The sequence below is a fragment of the Achroia grisella genome, unplaced genomic scaffold (assembly GCF_030625045.1).
Source record: "Achroia grisella isolate CSIRO2021 unplaced genomic scaffold, CSIRO_AGI_Agris_v1 utg241, whole genome shotgun sequence".
Classification (NCBI taxonomy): domain Eukaryota; kingdom Metazoa; phylum Arthropoda; class Insecta; order Lepidoptera; family Pyralidae; genus Achroia; species Achroia grisella.
The window spans coordinates 97,694-119,371 of record NW_026712734.1 but is presented as its reverse complement, the minus strand read 5'-3'; the positions used below and the strand labels follow the sequence as shown (position 1 = coordinate 119,371).

At 29.2% G+C, this 21,678-nt stretch overlaps 1 protein-coding gene across 1 annotated transcript; it reads left to right on the top strand.

Annotated features, from left to right (window-relative positions):
• The first annotated feature begins 513 nt into the window (after positions 1-513).
• On the top strand, positions 514-21,603 carry LOC131842472 (protein yellow-like). The gene is made up of 7 exons (XM_059190996.1): positions 514-825; positions 13,845-14,093; positions 17,685-17,854; positions 18,810-18,974; positions 19,823-19,991; positions 20,408-20,592; positions 20,838-21,603. Exons 2-7 carry the CDS (start codon positions 13,877-13,879, stop codon positions 21,282-21,284), a joined length of 1,353 nt encoding a protein of 450 aa, XP_059046979.1. The 5' UTR covers positions 514-825; positions 13,845-13,876; the 3' UTR covers positions 21,285-21,603.
• Positions 21,604-21,678: the final 75 nt, after the last annotated feature.

The window sequence follows — 21,678 nt, the reverse complement described above, 5'->3', positions numbered from 1 at the left end:
ACTTGTATGAAAAGTTGTTTACTTCTACGAACTTTGCATGGTGTGTTTTCCCCTATAAACTAACGTAAACACGGGAAGTGTAGGCTATATCCTTATAATTAGACTTAGCCAGGTTATACTAGGCTAATCCCTAGAGAAAAATATAGGATATTTTTCCCTAGACAATTTTCCGCTGACGTACATACATGTAGTACATAGTACATGGGTAAATACATAACATTACATTAACATTTAGATAATAAAATTAATACCCATTAAAATGAGTTTCTATAAACTAGCTACTTATTTAATAATATCTTAAATTTGGGGATATATAAACAAGAAAGATTACGTCATGCTTTGATTTTTATTTCGTACACGTTTCGTTAAGTTTTTTTATATAGGTATCTACTTAATTTGTAAAAATTGAAGTCATAACGAAATTCAAATAGTAAATATAACATATCAAACAAACCCACATTTATTTAATATTCTTATAAATAGGTATACCTGTATGTAGCGATGATGAATAACATGAATGAAATATGAAAAAGCAACCCTATGATCATGGGATACGCGATGATTGGCGTAACACGAGTATAGTACTTATTTCGGACGTGCCTACAGACCATGTGCGTTATTAGGTACTTTACTTGGGAATTCCTATTAAAAATGAAGATGCAATAGCCGCGTCAAATTGATACTACACTTATCAACAATCATCGGACCTGTTTCACAACAGTACTCACTTGTCTCTTGCTACAGACACGCGCATATTTGAAAAATAATTATTAAACAACTCGTCATCGAAAACAAATAAAGTGAAATCACATCAATAGTTTTAAGGTATGTTGACTTACTAAGTTTATATTATATTTAAATAATATAGAAGTATGTACGTTGTACGTTGTACAATTATATACGACGTAATTGATTTTTAATTTGTTTTATAAATTTATGGGAATAGATTCAATAATATATAAACATACTTAATTTAAATAAATATTTTGTATGTAATGTGTGTAAATATTATGAAACATTTGTTTATATATGTATACACTGCATAAGTAGCAGACACAACTAAATAATACGAGTATAAGTGCCATACATCCGAATTTGCATATTTTTAAATATCGGAATCAAGTGGTAAACACTTGTATACAGTAACGAATTTTGTTGCAAATATAAACAAGAAACAATTATCTATGTATTTCTAAGTTTGTGGTAATTTAATCTTATTATACAATATTGTAATCATATATACATGTAATCATACTTACCCACATTATTTTTCTATACGTGTGAATATAGAAGCATAAATCGAGTTAAATTTTCTGTTGTATTTACTGTGTTTATTTCTCGGGACTTATAATGAATGTTTAGACTTTATTACTATTTACAAACTGGAATGTATAATCATTATACATTCTAGTTTATAAATAGTAATAATAATTCAAATAATAATAATAAATACAAATAATCGCATAATAAATCTGAGTGTAATGTGATGTAATTAATACATTTGTACAAGTGTTTGTATTTATATAAATTTAGTATAAAATGAGCAAGTAGTTTTTTGAACAATTTTTAATTAAGAATCATAAAAAATTTAAGTATATTAATTTAATATTATGAAACATAATAAATCGTTTCCGAGCTTTAAATATAAAACTCCTTTATTTTATACTTCGCCCTTGCCTTTTATAGTATTTAGCCATTAACTATCGTTAAAGATATAAAAAAGAGAACGAATAGCAAGTACTACGTTTTTTAGAATTTAGACATCCAGTATCTATTTTAACAAAATCAAAATTTTATTCAAAATCTACATGTATTTTCTAACAAACGGAACCCGTTATGCTTAGATACCTATATCATCGCAAAATATCACAAAAACAGTCACATAACCTCATATATATGAACTTCTTCGTTTTATTATAATGATATCGGTAATCGAAACACATTAAGATTTTTATTTTTTATCCGCCTAAAAATAAATTTTAACATGGAATCTATAAAAAGATGCTAAATAAGTTTATTTTCGACCTCACCTCATCCCAACCTGTCGCATGCCAACAAACCTTAGTAGTGAATTTTAATAGTATCAGTGTATTGTTGCTTAAAACTAAGTTCAATTATTCTACTGTATTTTATGTTATACAGTCACAGTGTACACTTAAAGAATTATATTATTTCTTGGGCAATAATGACAGATTAATTCATTTCTAATTGAAGTCGAGTTTCCAACTGAATTTAAAGACAAACAGGTTCTAAATACGTTAGTTATTTGTATGTGACATCTTTAAAAATTCCAAACTGAACAAATTACGATTTATTTTTTGTAATTGATGTAGTTTATTCTAATTTAGATCCCATATTGGGATTAAAATATATCAGTGTGTGTGTGTGTGTTTGTATTATACATAACAAAAAAAAAATAGCGAGTACTAACATTTTCTGAAAGTTTCAAATATTTAAAAAATGTTGTCTATTCACTGTAAAATGAATAAAACCAGACATGAATTATTATTTTGTTTTTCTGTCCGCAATAGTCTGGTTATCAATCAACTCATAGAATGTAAAGAATGGTTTGTTCCGCGCCGTAATAATAGCTAATAACCACATACTTATTATAATATTGAGGTTTCAAAACCTGTTCTATTCGTCTATAGTATCATATGTTACAAAATAGTTATTTTTATTTTATATTGTTAATTAACTAAAAATCAGGATTAAATTTCTCACAGTTAATCATAAAATCGACAGTCTTGTTGAGATACCGGGACAAATAGTTAGGACATTCTTAAATTGTTTAGTTAGTCGAATGGAGTAGATACATAATAATAATATCTCAGAACAATTCACACAGCGCCATCTAGTCCCAAGCGAAGCAGAGTATATATACATAAGAACATATCCAGATCGATACAAACAATTCATGAATGTTGTTGTACATGTTTGTACCGTGGATGAATCGAACATTCGATCTATCGGGAGTAAGGCGGTCTGCTTTAAAATCCGCTAGACCACCGAAGTTGTCTATATACATATATGATACATAGATACTGGTTCATAATAACAAAACAAATTATGTTTAGGGTGACAATACAACATCTTCACAAGAAAAGTTTTTTCCCTTTTATTTCTTCTAAACGTCAAATTATTGTTTATTACAATTTGATATGGGTATGCTATTATTAACCGGTAATACCGGTAATATCACCGATAGCAACATGTAGTTTAATAAATAGTAATGTTTTTGTATCGTATCCATTTCAGTTAATAATCCATTACGTTAATATTTGGTTGGCGTCAATTTAAAAATTTATTCATTATGTTATTAACCATTTGTTAGAAAAAAAATCAAAACTAAAAAGTTATGCATTTATTAAATATTTTACTTAACAATTTCAAATATTGGAGGCAACAGTTACTTAGAGTAATTTCTCAAAAATAGAAACAATAAGAATAAATAAAACGTCAACTATGTAGTTGCTATTATTTTTTTTCAGTGCACATTTTAGTGGCCATGTCTGCACATTACAGTGGCCTTTTCAATTATTTTTTCTACACGGACTTTAAGGTCTAGACTAGATAGATTCAAATATTATATATATTTGAGTAAGGTAATATTAGAGACTCTAAGCGTTTTTGAAACTAGAATGGTGTTTCGCGATACATACAAGAGCGTAGAAATATTAAATAGAAAAAAGAAACTTCCTTGTTATTTTCTTTTACATACTATATTTAAAGAAGAGTGCAATTATGTGACCTTAGGAGCAATTATCACAAAGTTTGTAGCCATAATAACAGTTATACCATCTATATTAGATAGGTACAGATCAATCGCGGAACTATGGTTGGTTGATTTGAAAGCATTTCCATAATATTTAGGTTGATCGCGTTTCTCGAGTTTAAATTACTGAATACAAAAACAATAAACCTACTTATAAGAACTCCTTGTCGGTAAACCAAGATTTTCTATAGCACTGTTTCAAATTTTTTAGAAGGCCCTACAAGAACAACGTAAGCGATGTCGAACGGTACACTTTTTTTTACTACCTTGCTATAAAAACTGTACTTTAAATGCTGCTGCAATTTTTTTTTGCTTCATTTATAGATACAGTTATACTATAGTTTAAATTTCATACAAGATTTAGTGACCCGTAACATTGAACTGCGTGATTAAATAACCTCAAGTTCAATATCGATAAAATCATATGAATGTCATGGTAAATTCTACAGTTATCCACTATTCAGTTCTATTATTTGTAACTTTGGAATGAAATTACTTGGACAATTTTTTTTGGGACGACTCCATTTTTGGTACAATTTAGCGATGTTATGTCCTTTTTTTCGTGTTTATGTTACGTGAGTTCCTCCTTATTTTGGTAAGATGGTTATTGATTCTTTCATACCTGATAAGCAATGATTGAGTTTACTTAAATCGTAGGACATAGCCGACGGTTATTTCTGCTAAGAAGCGGATATATTTACCTGCCCGATTATTGATGTTCCAGTTTCATAGCTTTATTAACTTCATAAAATTCTCCACGGACAAATTAATATGAATTAAACACCTAACCTCCGTAGACAAGACACGTATATAGTATATAATAGATAAATATTTGTTATGATAGTTGATCATCTAAAACATGATTACAAGATTTTATCTTTGTAACCTGAAACATAATTATACACAATAAAAATAACAACATGTTAGATTTATACGAGGTATAGATTACATATCTACTTATTTGGTCACGATTTAATTTCCGAGTAGGTATCTAGAACTGTTATCACTATTTTAAACACAGTGCATATTAATAGTGACTATGCCATATTAAATTATTAATTTACAATACATTTTCACAAGACTCTTATTACTTTTCCTATTATCATAATTACAATCTAGATATCCACTGCGCTTTCTTACGGATGTACTAATAAAAACAGTGACGTCAAATCTTGCCTTTACAAGATACAGAAATTTTTATTTTTTGGTGAAGATTTTATAACTTCAACTTTTCACTTTTCCTTACAGTTTTTTGTATTGCTACGCTTAAACAAAACATAAAATTAGCCAAATAGGTGCTAAAGCAAATAATATTTATTGATATATATATTTTTAACAAACTTTGGGAATGGTGATCTACGAGAACACCATTCTATCGTCATTCTGATATGAAAAACCTAATGAATCTTATCTCCTCAGACATGTTATTCTTTATTAAGATAAATACATATGTGTATAGTTCGAATGACATTTGATTTAATTTTTATTTATCAATACTATTGTAATGGTATTGCCATGGCACATTACAATGCCATGAACACGCTAAGGTCTTTTGATGTCTTTTAAAAAAAGCTGCGAGATTTTCTATTTACTCTCCAAATAACATCGTGAAACGTTGTAGGCATCTTATAAAAAGAGAAAATCGAAGTTCAAAGATCAATTTGCTCTCTAATTTGGAATCACGAAATTAAATCGGTCTATAGTTATGAAGAAAACGAAATACTATAGTGCAAAATATTTTCATTATACGCACTTTTACTTTTTCCTTGCTCAATTGTGTACCTTCTACATAATTGAGCGAGGAAATCGATTATATTATATTATATATTAATAAAATATATTAATTTATCGATTGCGTATAAATACAGGATATAATAAATTAGGAAGTAAGTAATAATATTTTTATGAAATAGGCCTATTTACAAATCGACGCGGAGCTAAAGCAGTGTACGTGCACGATGAATTTAATAAGACTACGTCACACTTAGGTCCAATAATATATCGACAAAATAGGGTCATATACAACATAAAAGTACAAAGGTGAATATTATGGTTATAACGGTAATAACCATAACTTCATAATTCACTTTTGTACTTTTACAACTTTTTTATCTAATTATTTAATTTAGTATTTTAACATATTAAAGTAAGAATTAACGAACTAAGTATCTAAAGTAGATAAAAATTTCATGCCTGCATAACTCGCTGAGGTATCTATGTAGATTTCAGACAGATTTAGACCACGTATGAGAGAACATCATAATTAAATCGACGTTTTAGTAGCATTTTTCACAAAATACCAAAAAGCTGTTAGGTTGTCTGTCAAGTTATATTTTGTAAATATAGAACTCGCCGGGTGATATATTTCATAGTGGATTGTATTTCTCTATGATAACCAGATTGCGAATTTTCATTTCAGCCTGAGAACAAATTAATTTGTTTACAAAGAATTGCGTTGCGTTCAATGTTGCAACTCTAATTTCTATCATTGAGATTTTCTGAAACAGATATGACAGTATCCACAGTATCGGGCTTCTTGTTCTCAACGATAGTTTAAATTACGCTATGCACCCAAATAAATATGTGATGATTTGTGAAAAGTGGGCTGATAAATACTACATGAAATCATTTTTGGATAAAAACAAATTTATATATTCAGGTATTTTATAGATTTATGTATAATTTTATTAGTTTCATTTTTATGTTTGCCTGTAAATCTCTATCACAAAGATTGGATTCAGCACAAACACAATATTTGAGATACCTAATAGGTAGTAAAGTTGACTCAGTCGTAAAAAGCTTTAAAATGATAAATTTATGAAATAATATTTTTGCATAATAATATATATCGGGTTTACTCATGTTCAAATGTTTAGTGTAAGTTTATCCGACAAGTTTAACTATGATAGCTATTTCAAAATATTTATGTAAAAAAAAGTTGTTACGATATATACATATATGTATTATATAAACATATTAAAAAGTTTTTATATGGATGTTTGAACACTTTTTAATATATTTATTACGTTTTTAATGTCTAAATCTAAACAATTTAATAATAGAATTTGTTGTGCACAATTCAGACGATAACTATTTATTAATAATAATAATAATAATTTATTTACTTAAAAAACACAGTATAAAAGATGGTAATTAAAACTTAGTATCATGTGTTTTGCCATAGTAGTGGCATGCAAAATAATTAAACATTAAACATCTGTCTGGTAAAACAATGAAATCTTGAATCGTCCCTAATGAGGTACACGATACAGTTACCTACATATCTTGTATATACCTATCTTTGCATGACATGTGTAGCTTTAATGAAAATTCAAAAGCTAATGCGATAATTATGTGAATTGGTATATCAATACTAAAATTGATGTTAAATAAATAGGTGTGTACCATATGTATGTTTGTATTGACAAGTTCAATGCCATGGTCAGGGTCACGACCGCTCACATACATTATAATTCTTGTAAAGTTAACGTGTACCTAGACTAGCGATCAGTTTCTTCTACAATAATCATGATGAACAACCGCCAATTGTTAAGGTTATTTCCGTCTATGATCAATGTCTCGGGTACGATTCCCAGTAAAATGATACACAGGTTTTCAAATTCATTCCGAGTTCTGAATTCAATCCCTATTTCTAAGAAGATTTTATAAGCTTCATTGACAAAATAAAACTAGAAGAGAGTAATAAAAGAATTATTTCTTGTGTAATAGTAGTATAATATAATTAATATTCAATTTTTTTTAAGGTTGAAAAAACCAATTTAAACTCGTTTATAAAACTATGAGTTTCTTTTTTCTATAATACAAAAGTTAGTTATACTATGTAATATTATGTTAACTGTGGTTATATACCTACATTTTTTGTAACTAGATATTTGTTAAAACATTATTGTTTTTTGCTAAATTCAAGCTAGTCTTGTAATTTCAATGTCGTAATCGTAGTTCGTACTCTACAAGATTTTGTGGTCAGTTTATGTGAAGTGCGAATTAGTGGTATTACATGTTTATTGTAATTATATGTTTTTGTAGCATTAAGTTAGAAACATTTTTTTGTTTCAAGGGTAATAAGGTCGTCGACCTTAGCATTTACTTAGCCCGTGACTTCGTCCGCTATATACATGTGATGACATTTTATATTGCCAAGGTTATGTTATAAAGCTGAAGATGTTCTTGACTTTCAACTATGTTAGTAGTACTAGTTTTCGCATGATACTCATAGTATAGAAAGATACAAATCAATAAATTATTATACATATTACCTATATGTAAAACTGACCATGTAATTAGGTAACTGATGGTCCCAATGGCTCTCTATGTGCAATATGAATGTATGTACACAAAAATAAAATATACTTAAGTACTTAGTTTGCCTGGTTTTAGTTTTCATAACGGTGGTAGTTCAAAATTACCGGCAAAGATTATCGTCTAATTTAAAAGCAATAGATGATACGATATTTTATTATTGATAGAGTAGATAAATGATCCTTATTCAATAGTGTCTCTAGAGTCAAATTTGTCAATCAGTCAGATTCATGTTGAGAAATATTGGCTCAACTGAATGATTGGTTTACTTATTGTATGCGGAATTATGTCTCCTAAAGACAGTAAACAGTATAAGGATGGTAAACATTCGTTTTTTGGCGGCCTTGGTGGTGTATCGATTTAACACACTGGCTCACCTTCCGATGATTGCGGGTTCGATCTCCGCACAAATTAAATATTTATACTCATGAATATTACTGTTGATATTATATTGTGTAATGAATATGTGTATTATAAATTATTTGCAATAAAAAGTATAGTGTCTTTATCTGTTTAGTAACCATAGTCTGCTTAGTTTAGGACTAAATAGTACTGTGTAATAATGTTTAGTTATTTAGTTATTCAATTTATTTCTATCGAGCTAATTGTACTACAAAAAAGTATCTACTTATACATTTAATTACAGTAAACTTTCTGAATACCTTTTGTAAAAATGTACTGTTGGTGTTTCTAAAAAAACAAATAAACGTGCTGTTAACGAATTACTATAAATCATTTTTAAAGAACCGGATTTTCAATCATTGCCTATAACCTCGTATACCTCTATTTTTAAGTCGTGACTGCTTGGAGCTTGTTACAGGATTACATTATTTTAGCGAATCTGCACCGTCACTAGATAAATAAAACAATTTTATAGCAACTAGGCATGCTTTGGGGTACAAGCATAGGGTCAATGTCCTAACTAATATCACCGAAGTAAATGATTCTGTTCTGCCATTAAATATTAGTGCCAATTATAATATTAAATCTCCATCAAGCTAAGAATATTTGTTTTATGAGTACTATATAACTGATAGATATATTTAGATACGATAATAGAATACAATACAAACAATCAAACTCAGTAATACAAAAGTTTCTCGAAACTTTTGGAATCGAACCCGCGACCAGCGGAAGTAAATCAGTGTGCGAAACCGCTAGACCACCTAGGCCGTCAAGATATCATATCTCTGTACCCTGACATTTCCATTTTAGGTACCCAAGCTGCAACTTTGTACAAAGTCAAGATATAAAATTAAAGATTAAGAATTTCTATTTTCTAAGAATATCTAAATTATTCTTAAGTAATAAATTGTAAACGGTTCATTTATAATAAAATTGTCTTCATATTAGCATCACAGTCAAGAAAACATACTTCCACATTTTTAGAGAAAATTACCAGAACTAGATAAAGTTCAAACATTAATAATATTCTACTACCTATATTAATAGGCAATTGTTTATTTAGATATATACGTAGATATTTATGATTATTTATTTGTTATTGCATGTTTTAAGGCCGTTCTGTAATTTCTTTTCCATTGAAGATTCTTTCCTGGTGCAGTGATAGGCCTTCAATGCAATGCTTACCTACCTATCGGCATAACAATAAAATTGCCTATTCGATGAGTAGACCAAATGCAATTATCCTTAGTTTAAAATCATTGGGATGTTGCATGTCAGTCTAGTTTAGAACGTTTTATTAATAAGTCGTGACATTTCTCAACTGTACAGTGACTTCGTTTTAAATTATGAATATTAATATTATTTATATACAAATAATAATTAATGTTTTTAATTTTTCTAATTAAAAATATTAGTTTTACATCTAATTAAAGCTTCTATGTAGTGTATTGGATACGAGTGAGTGAAATCTGTATTCACATGACACAAAAATCGTGTGAAATTCTATGGTTGTTAAAAATTGCAGTGATTCAAAATTATACATGATTATAAGTTAAACCAAAATCTCGTTATATTTATACATATTAAAGCACCAGTCATTCAAATTAATAATATCGATGATGAATGATATATAAAATTTTAACCGCCAAATCAACATATTAAAAAAAATATCCTCAAATTTAGTTATAACAAACGGCTAATAGTAATAAATCACATAATAGGTAAATCCAATAATGTTCCACATAAAATATCGACATCTACTCGTACTTAACAGGTTTTATTCAATTATAAGCATACCTATATATTTGTTTTGATACCTGCTGTTGAATTAACTATTGGGTTAAAATAATAAAATACATGTCATAATATAAAGGAATGTTGTAACACATGTCCAAAAAATGTGTTGCGATGTATCCCTCATCTCCGTAAGATACATAAACTACTCCAAAAGTAACCGCAGAATAAAATACCTACACGATTATTAAATAAAAAAAGTATGGTTTTAATTAAATAATTTTCATAATTCAATGAAAGTAGGGATACAAAAATTAACTTATATAATTATACTATATATTTTTAAATGAAATTAAATGAAATCAAAAATCATTATTTATGTTAGACTTCATAGCCGCTAATGAACGTAAATTTTTTTGTATTATAATTCTTTCTCTACCGTCCATTACACATCATTCAAATCAAGATTATTATATCTCTTGAATATTTAAAGTAAATTTAATTTTTAAATACTTGAGAGAAAAATATGTATAAAAATATTTGGTGTTATACTGGTATACGAGTATAAGAATAAATTCCATGTCATTGACAATTCCTGTTACAGGAAAATCAAAAACCGGTCAAGTGTGTATCGAATACGCGATAAAATGGTCCCATAGTTTTTATAAAATATATCGCTCACCTAAAATAATAGTAGATTAAGTCAAAAGTTTTAAATTTTGGAAAATCGTTATGACTATAAAGTCTAATTGCATTTTTTTAATCCAGTCTTACAGTAGGTGTGCGATGTATGAAGTGTTCATTTGTAAATTTCAATATCTCAGTTGCAGTGTCTATGGAGAGCCACTGTTCTTATTTGACCTTGTGCCACTACACAAGGGCTTAACAGTTCCCGTACATTGCGAACGTCAAATAAACGAGTGTTTGTGCAGATATGAATGTTTCGTAATATTAAATATATTACAAATATAGTGTTTAAAATATGTACATATACAATTGTTATTTCTGGTACTTATATGGGTAGCTCTGCCAATTTATGTCTTTGTGGGGGTCATAACACTTAATTAATTAACGATCTAGCGGGGATTACGTTTATCTTTGCTCTTAAACATATTCAAGATGATAGGGTTATGTTATTATTTATTTTATTATTATTTTATTTATTTATATTATTTTATAGTTTCAGTTTAAAAACGGTGTAACTTAGTTGTAACTAGTTGTAAATAGAAATTATGAATTTAATTCTATTTTAGAATTTTTGCATATGTATAATATAATCCAACTCCAGGTAGGTTCTAACTAATTACAGAAATACCTAATCTCAAAAAATATTTATTTACCTGTCCAAACATCTACAGAGATAATTAACACTCTATAGAGTTGATTAAATAATTTAGTTTTTGCCATTTAACCACGAAACCCTATAAAAACACGGCCTATAACCTTTGAATATACATACAGATTTCGATGTCTATTGGAATTTTGTAGTTTCTATGTAGAACTTGAACGTAGTAATATTTATTAGTTTTTTTATTGCGACTTTTGACACTAAAATCTACAGCCACTGAATAGTAATTATTGTTTTAATATCATACATACATACACTGATCACTGCTGATTTATAAGAGCAACGCCTGTTGTAATTTATTTACAAGTTTTTATGCTAAAATTGCACTCTATTTATTTAGTATCTTCAATCTGTGTCACAAAAGAGGTAATTTTATTTAGTGGTGATGTACGATAACGGATGATACAGCCATCGCTGTGATGAAATAAAAATAAAAGCATACACCGATTTGTCATTTCAACTAGTGTGTGAGGTACCGTTACGAGAGAATACAGGGATTTCGTGCATCGATGACCGGTCAGTATCGATTACAAAATTATCAACGACACTCGTATTTGTGTTCAAAGATTTAAGGATCATTCGGTACCTATATTTTTTTAACTTAGTAATAAAATAAAATATGTATACATATATTAAATAAAAACGAAAAAACATTTTAACAAGACAATTGTAAATGCATATAGTTTTTTTTATAATACTAAAATTACTACAGATACTTTAGTATAAAAGTTTTATATTTATGACATAATATTTTTATACTCAAATATCTTGTTATTATTTATCATTGACATAGTAATCGGCATAATTTTAATTCATTTGTATTAAATCAAATTATTAAGTAAAAATAGATTTTTTATTTTTTTATGTTTTTAACTTAGTTCTAGTTCTATCTTCATATTTTATCAAGTACTGTAATCAAGTAATATGCCATATTATAATTTTAAATATACTGTGTTACGTTAAATAAAAGACTTAAAAAAGTTTTTATTCTGTGTTGTAGCGTGCATAATTTTAATCTTCATCACTCAGTGAGCTCAGGTAAAATTATTATTAAAAAAACTTGTGTAAACTATTTGAAAATGTAGTACTTTATATAAATGGAAGCCGTAAATTGTTTTATATGCTCTCAAGATTTTAGCGCTTTTCATTTCGTTGTAAGAATATTAACTTTCCTAAGCATAAGAAAAAATTTTTTTGACTTTTAGAATGTTATTGACTAACAAACTTCCTGTAAAATATGATCATAGAACAAATGTTAAGAACTGACATCTCAATTACCCCAAATTACTCCAAGACATTACCTAGAGTAATTTGGGGTCATTGATATACAAAATAGTCATTGATTCTATTATGTCAATAGAACTAAATCAAACAGAAATATTTTTTAAACCCAATAACAAACATTCCTTTCGGCCATTATCGATACACTTACTTAAATATGAGTGAGTAGATGTAAAAAATATGTGACTTTGGTTTCTGCGAACAGTGCCGTTCTACGATAATATGTCCCAATTCCCATTGAATTATGTGCAGTTTTATGTCAATATGTTCAATGCTTGTCATTCTGTACTAATAGCGTAGAATTTTAAAATCAGGCATGCCATCAGCACTACATAGATCATTTATCGGAGTCACCGTGTTAGTGAATTCACGTACGCAAGCTGTATTGTTTGATTATTAAAATTAGTAAATGAAGTGATTCTTCGTGTGCAAATACAGGCGTCTTTTAAAGGACATTCGTGGAAAAATTCTGTGTGATAATATAAAGTGAGAATAGTGTTCATAGGTACCTACATTATGGGACCATACGGCCCAGAAAATGGATTCTGCGCTACAATGCTTAGCCAATATGGTAAATTTTGCAAAATTTCTTCTAAACAACGATATGCAATTATTATTGTTACTATGTCTAATATTTTAATAAATGACTTAATTACATACATGTAAATTTTAAGTTAAAATTATTTATTAGAAAATTGCGAGCAAAGTTTTTTAATTATAATAACAATAGTGGACATAGCTTGAATTTTTGTAATATTTATGTGTTATATTAAAGTTCATAAATACATAAAACAAAACTAGTTGATAATTAATAATAAATAAATGTATCGTGACTTAGTTGCTTGAATACCTGTATTTTTACATGACAAGCAAAAAAACGAGGGCAGTATTCGTAAAACTTAACATTAACTGTCGTATGTATTTCCGTGTATCGTATATAATAGAATGTATTTTAATATATATATTAACTGTTGTTGGTAGATCCTCAATTGCTGGATAGATTCAAATTGGAGATGTCGTACGGCATCGAAAGGTTCTTCTTGCTATCCTACTGCTTGGCTTGCTGCTGGCCTGGCTTAGGAGCTAAGTCCGAGTTACGCATTGTCAGACAGTGGCCGGAGCTGGAGTTCGTGTTTCCGAGCGAACAAGCATACAAAGAAGCTATAGAGAAACGATACTATGTGCCTGGAAATTCCGTGCCCATTGATGTCGACGTTCATCATAGACAAGGTGAGTTATATATTTAGTTTAATCTACCAATACGTATTACTAAGTATTTACAAGTGCTTACTATTAGTTTAATAGAGTATAAGTCTTTTGAACCACTTGTACCACTGTCTACATTTTTCCGAAAGACAAAATGTGTTTATCATCTGTTTTTTCTGTCAAAAAGCATTTTGCAATTTCAATATACAAAAGTTATAAAATATAATATGCAGTATACAAATGCAGTTTCAACCTAAAATCTACGGATCGTAATAGGTGGTAATAGCACCTGATACCTACATATTATTGCACAATTGAGAATTCCAATATATTTCAAATGAGAAATGTTAGAACTGCTTTACACAACAAGGTCAGAAAAGTAGAAGGCTGCAGAAGAACCACAGAAATAAATATCGACGTCCAAGATGGTCTAGTGGTTTAGCACACGGTCTTACTTCCGATGGGTTCGATTCCTCGCACGGCACAAACATTTATATTCATGAGTATGATTGTTTGTGTCAGACTGGGGTAATTTCTATGTATAATATGCATGTATTTATTGTATATAACCTAAAAATATCGGCAGCTTTCCGGCCTATACACCTTACAAATACGTATACAGCCAAAACCTAGGTATATAGTAAATGGAGCAATGAACTTGGAAATATTGCCAGAAGACGAAAGATGCAGGTTTTTATAGGAAGGTAAACTAGATTTCGGCATGGCGAATAATAAAATCATCATTATATTACTGTTTACTGTTAGTACACAAGATGGGAAGTGATTATTGTTATCAATAACTAAAAAAACAATGTTTATTCCGTAGTCCACGTAAGCAAGGTGTTTTAGAATATTTAACTGTATAATCTATTTTCTGGACAACGAATAATTAATTTCAAGTTGTCGAAAGTTCTCTGTACTATGGAGTATTTTTTACACCATTCCGTTATCTACAATGGGTTGCCAAATACGCACTTGCATTTTACAATAATTGCTTATATTATTAATTGCTTATATACAGTTCGTGAATTCTAAAGTATATATATTGATATATTAGACTATTTAAAGATATTTTTGTACTTATATGTAGGTACTGAATAATGAAAATGCAATAGCATATTGACTTTAATTGAATTTAAGTACAAGCATTTTTCTATTGACATTCACATGAACTTGTGAAACAGATACGTCATCATCATATACATATGTATATAGCCTGTTGTAAAGTAGTCTTAATTTAGTAGATTACATTCCAATTATTTCGTTTGTTACTTTTTTTTCTATTAAAGTATTCTAATTGCTTTGGAAACTTTGCGTATTAAGTGAAAAACAATCGATAAAGGAAATAGTTTTTACAGCACTTCTAAACAATATAGACCGATAAAGTTTTTACACCTGTTTCTAATACGATGACTCGTTGGGAAATTGTTTTTTTTTTATTTTACAATACAATTGACATTAAGTACAGAGCACCAAGTACCTTATCTATTTACAATTTGACATACTTTGCGTATCTAATCCTTTGTTACAATATGTGCACAGGGAAATAACAATGTCATCAACATTTGTGATCGTATTAATCAAACATTATTTTTAATTGTAGTGTAATATCGCTTTTAATTCTTACCAATTCCTATATAAGAATATAATTAACTATATCTAAATTCAGTACGAAGGCAGTTTTCATTTTTTTAATAATTTTATCAAGTAACACAATATTAGCATGGATCAATTCCCTGCTAAGTTACAGTATATGGTACTCGTTAAAACAATTTCATTATTCTTTTGCCGTTTGCAATACTAGAAAATCTTAGTTTTCTTATTGTGTCGATAAATAAAATTAATAGGCAGTTGGTAATTTACTGAGTACATAAAGTGCAGTTCATCGGATGTAAAAGCATGTTGTTTAGATTATTAACCAGATGATTAGGAAATCAGGTTATTCATCAGATGATATGTACATTTCATATATTAATAACAAAAAAGTGACTATATTCAATTGGAAAAAATCACTATGTTCAATTTCGTAAATCTGGAGTACCTAAATACTAATTTATTGTTAATTGAAGTTCACGGATATTTAATTGACATTTATCTTGATTTTAATTTACTTATTAAAAATTATACTATATTTTAGAAATAAACTATCAATGACAAATAACTTATACAATAAAATATATTTTCAGAAACTATATAAATGTTAGGTTAAACTCGCGCTCTATCATTTTTTTCATCATTGTATAATTTATTATAGTCTAGTTAATGTCAATTTATTATAGTGTTAATTTGTACTAATCAGAATGTATTTGTAATGTAATGCATAAATTTTAATATAATAATATAATATACGCAATTCCTTCATATCTTAATATATGTATACAATTGATTATATATATATTAATCCACCCAACGCCCCTAAATAGTTCGTAAATTTATATAACATTTACTGTGTTTATTTCAATGGGTTCCAACTCGTTTTTCCGTGCAATGCGACAGTGACTTCTGCTGCTAGTACTCGTGTACTATTTAACAACGGCTCTCACGATTTGTATAAAAATGCAATAATATAAATATATAAAATCTAATATCCCTTTAGAAGGATTTATCAACGTTCTATGTCGGTCTAGTCTGCAGATTTAAAACATGCATTGCTTAGACAATAGAAGTTATGTACAAGTCAAGGTATTATTATAAATAGAATTTTATGTTTATATTTTATTGTTAGTTTATTAGTAGCGTTCTCCTTATTATCCTTATATCCTTAGTATGTAATTACATAATTTGTAAAGCGTATTTAGGAGGACTTAAGTACACGATATTTAGAATACAATTATTATTGCTATATACTATATAACTGTATAACAAAGAGCAAATGCAGAGCAAAATACCAAAATGTTTGTAATATCAACAGAATGATTTGACTAACATATAATACTTGAATATATTTTACTAGCTGTATACATTATATATACATATATTTAGTTTAAATAACTTTTCTTATGATTAAAATAAACTTTGCTACTATAATTATATGCAAATACAAAGTAATTGCTATTGATCGAATTATTAAGTACTGCGCATTATTATGATGATACACATTTTAATATCTACCTTATAAAATATGCACATTTGCAAAATGTAATTGTAAATAAATTAAGTGAAATAGTAAGTTAGATTTGTCATATAATCTTAAATATCGTACGCGGAGCACGTTTTTATATATGTACTTAGGGCGTGACACCTATGTCATTGAAGGTCTACAACGTTTATACGATATAATATGTAAAGAATTAAGGAAAATAGCAATTAATAACATGGATAAATAGACAAGTCTTCACGCAGGTAGTCCGTTAATCTTCTTAGGGTAGATAATTAAAATATGACAGAGAATCAACTTAATTAGCTTTTAGTGTATTTATTACGATATCAACTGTGCCATTTTTCAGTATTGCCTATTTTTAAGGGTAATATCTTAAATGAGATATGCTATCTAATGTATGACAAAAAATACAATAATTGACAGATGCTCTGTTTATTCCGAAGGATACCTGCCATACCTTTTACCCCATCATAAAATGCGTAATCTAATTTTCTAATCTGTATATTTAATAACAGGTGATTTAAAATCTCGAATCTTTGTCACAATACCAAGATTTGATGAAGGCAGACCCATGACATTGGGTACCGTAGATGACACTGGGAGAGTATCTGCCTACCCAGATTACTCCTGGCACGACAATCAAGGCCAGAACTGCAATGGATTTACATCCGTATTTAGAGTTGCAGTAAGTATAATCAATTTTGTATAGAAACTATTAGGGAAAAAGTGGAAGCGTGTGAGGGTTATGTCAGTACCTTTTGATGCTCCGAGGGCTTTAATGTTTTCCAGCACGTATCAGGGTTTAGGGTATGTATGTCGAAATTTTAGGACTATATTACTCGTTGAGCACTTAGTTTCATCACTCGTTTTTAACTATATGTTAGGGGCGTCATGCGCGCGTGTCAAGTCATAAGGTTGTGGTCTTTGGAACTATCAAAGTCATGGTAGGGAAAAAGAGAAAAAAGGGGGTATGTAAAAAATGCCTAGATACATTTTAGAACAGAAACCTTTAGAAGATTAAACTATAGGTACTCTTTGGTTATTTCTACTTTATTATATTTGTGTAATTTTCAATGTATTACACATTGTACTCGAGGCTGTTCCGGGTATGCATATAATATTACTGAGACTGAGGTACCAACCTTATAACAGAAATTCATCAAACAATATTAGATATAGCAACAGTAGATATAGCTTCAGCTTAAATAGATCTTATTACTGTTTACTTAACCTCTATAATTTTTACTGTAGTTTTATTTAGAATACAGCGTTATTTTTTCCGCTTTGTGTAATAATAAACGAGACGTAATGAAGGCAATTATTTAGAATTACATACTAAATAATGGTCTTAACCATATCAACGTTCTCTATGTAACTTCCTCTGTGGGTGACTCAAAATAGAAATAGGAATAATCTTTATTCAAATAAAATTAATTTAAGTAGATACTTTTAAATACTTTTATAATTATTTACTTTAATAACAAAATAAATCAGTCATAGTTATCAGAGCAGACCAGTCTCTACAAGCAGCACCCGTTCACAACTTAAATAAGATATCTTTGCTTTAATATTGCTTTGGTATGGATTATCACGAATACATCATTCACTTATTAATATGATACTATTTAATTGTTTTATAGATTGATGAATGCAATCGTTTGTGGGTAATGGATACGGGGAAGATTGGAGACCAAAACCACTGTCCACCTAAAGTTGTAGCTTTTGACCTGGCCACCGACAATGTTGTCTTCACCCATATCGTCAACGCATCAAGTTATATTGGAACGTCACTATTTATTACACCTGTAAGTATTAACAACTTTACTAAAGTACCAAGAGGAGACTACAAGCTCTAGGCCAAGGATCCGACCACGATCGGTCTCAGACAAGAGTACCGAGATTTTCTAGTAGTAGAGGATCTCTAATACTAGAAAATCTTGGTTTTCTTATTGTACTCTCAGAGGGGAAACCTGCCAGGATCTTGAGATTCTTTCTCGAGATCCTGGTAGTTTTCCCCTCTCGAGGGATATTGAAAAAGTACTTGTGTATGATCGCTTGTATTAATTATTTAACCTCTAATATCAATAAGAACATCATTGTTGGAGATTTGTTGATATGCATCAGTAATTGTCACATTTTTGTATATCTTGTGACACCGCCTCATTATAATAGTTAATATGCATCTATTCTGCAATAACAAATTTTTAATTTATATTATCCCAAAATACTTAATGTTATTTATTGCCTGATATAAATATTACTGAGGAGAAATAACAGATAGTTTATATGAGAATTTTTTAAATCTATTGGTACTTACATACGGTAGCAAAAGGTATTTGATAAAATAAAAGGATAATTCACAAATATACTCTCAAGGCTACATTAAATTTGTGGCTACGGTAATAAAGTAAAATATGTTTTATGTGTTTAAAAGGTATTAATACAGGTTATCATGTAAATGTGATGAACATTACTATTTCAATTAACATATGTATTAGTTATATTAACATATTTCATAAATCTATTGTCTGTTCCAATATACCAAAACGACATATACTTTGTCTTTGCTATTATTTAGTGTGGTTCTCAGAAATATTTCTAAAGTGATGTAATAGGCTCACGCACTATATTATTTTTATTTTTATTCTTTCAGGTTGTTGATGTACGAAAACGTGGTTATGACTGCTCTGATACATATGTCTATGTAGCTGATGTATCTGGTTTTGGTCTTTTAATTGTTGATGTCGCCAGAAATAGCTCATGGAGAATATCACATCGTCTTATGTTCCCGTATCCATCACGAGGCACATTCACTATTGACGGTAAGGTTATTTCTTATGTACCATCAAAAGAACTACTTACTGGTATAAATCTGTTCTAATCTTAAAGTGCTGCCAAAACTTCAGATTTTAATCTACCATTCTTTATATAAATGTAACAAAAAAATCATATCCAGGATTACTGAATCCGAATACATTTATGCAATAATGCTTAGTTAATTTACGTCTATGGTGACTAAAGGTTAGCTTCTGTGACATTACATTTAAATTGGAGAATCGAGATTTCTCTTGGTATTGCTACGTGGGCATGTCAAATGTTGTAGTTACCAAGCCATAGCCAGCTGATAATAACTCAGGTTATTTCATCTGGAATAATAACCATGCAGATAAATTTATATGTATTCATTGAGGTACATTAATAAGCTTGTTTTATTAATTATTTTAAATGTTACTTTCAGGGCAAAGCTTCGATCTAATGGACGGCATTCTTGGAATGGCCTTGTCTCCTTTACGACATAATGGAATTGACCGTGATTTGTACTTCCATGCCCTGGCGTCTACTACCGAAAATGTTGCACCCACTTCATTATTACGAAATGAATCCTATATCCACGATTCAAATGCTGATCCACAATTGATTAAAGTAAGTGCATTTGGTAAAGTGTTTACTAAATTTCTCAAATATTGAGCTCTGAGAGTCATCTTTTATGATACGTCCGTGAACCAATCGAAAGGCAAACAATTTCAACAGTTTGCAGTAGTCAAATATATGAAAACAAAAATAAAATGTATCAATTAGACTTTGAAAGATGAGGTTAAAAAGATGCAACCACGTGCATGTATGCATTTTAATATAATGTGATAACGTAAATTAATTTGTATTTTTAGGTTTTTGCAGAAGAACGACCAAATCAGTCGGCTGCTGAAGCAATTGATCGTAATGGAATTATGTATTTTGGACTAATGGAGCCACCTAGCATTTGGTGTTGGAATACAGCTACTGAGTTTTCTACCAGAAACTTCCACCAATTGGCTGTTAATAGGGAAACGTTGCAATTTGCCAGTGGTGTTAAAGTCGTCAATAATCTCAAGGGTGAACAAGAATTGTGGGTTTTGACGTCCAGTTTCCAAAGAGTTATGACAGATACACTTACCTCAAATAGAATTAACTTTAGAATTCATGCAGAGAAAATCAAAACACTTATCGATAATTCCCCGTGTAGGGTTTCCCCAAAGGAAAGGATTGGAACACAAAGCTACCATGCCAATCTCATCACGCCCAGCAGGGGTTACAAAAGTGGGACATACAGATATGGCGCTGTCTCATATCTTTAGAAATCCGTGCCATGTCTGACCATTTGCTCAATAGCTTCATGTGGAACTATTGGCCATTTAGGAATATATATTACTAACAAAAATAAATGTTGTCTATTTTTACAATAAATTATTTTACTTCTGTAAGTAAAACTACTGTGTGGATAAAGTATGTAGTGATGAATTACGATAAATACGATACGAACAAATATGCAGTGGCGAGGATAGTTTCCTTGCTTCCACCTTAATATAGAACGGCATATAGTAAAAAAAGGAATTAAATACCGTTATAGCGATTATGTTACCATAGTTGTAAGATTTATAATAGACGTACATTTTTATAAGGATAGTAAAGTTATAAAAATAAAGAACTTGTGATAAATTTTGTAATTATTTAATCCATAAATAAGAGAAT

Excerpts from the sequence above, each read along its gene's own strand:
- LOC131842472 (XM_059190996.1), top strand. The coding sequence starts at position 13,877 with ATGTCGTACGGCATCGAAAGGTTCTTCTTGCTATCCTACTGCTTGGCT. Across the intron at positions 14,094-17,684 it reads CGACGTTCATCATAGACAAG|GTGATTTAAAATCTCGAATC; the intron begins GTGAGTTATATA and ends ATTTAATAACAG. Across the intron at positions 20,593-20,837 it reads CTGATCCACAATTGATTAAA|GTTTTTGCAGAAGAACGACC; the intron begins GTAAGTGCATTT and ends TTGTATTTTTAG.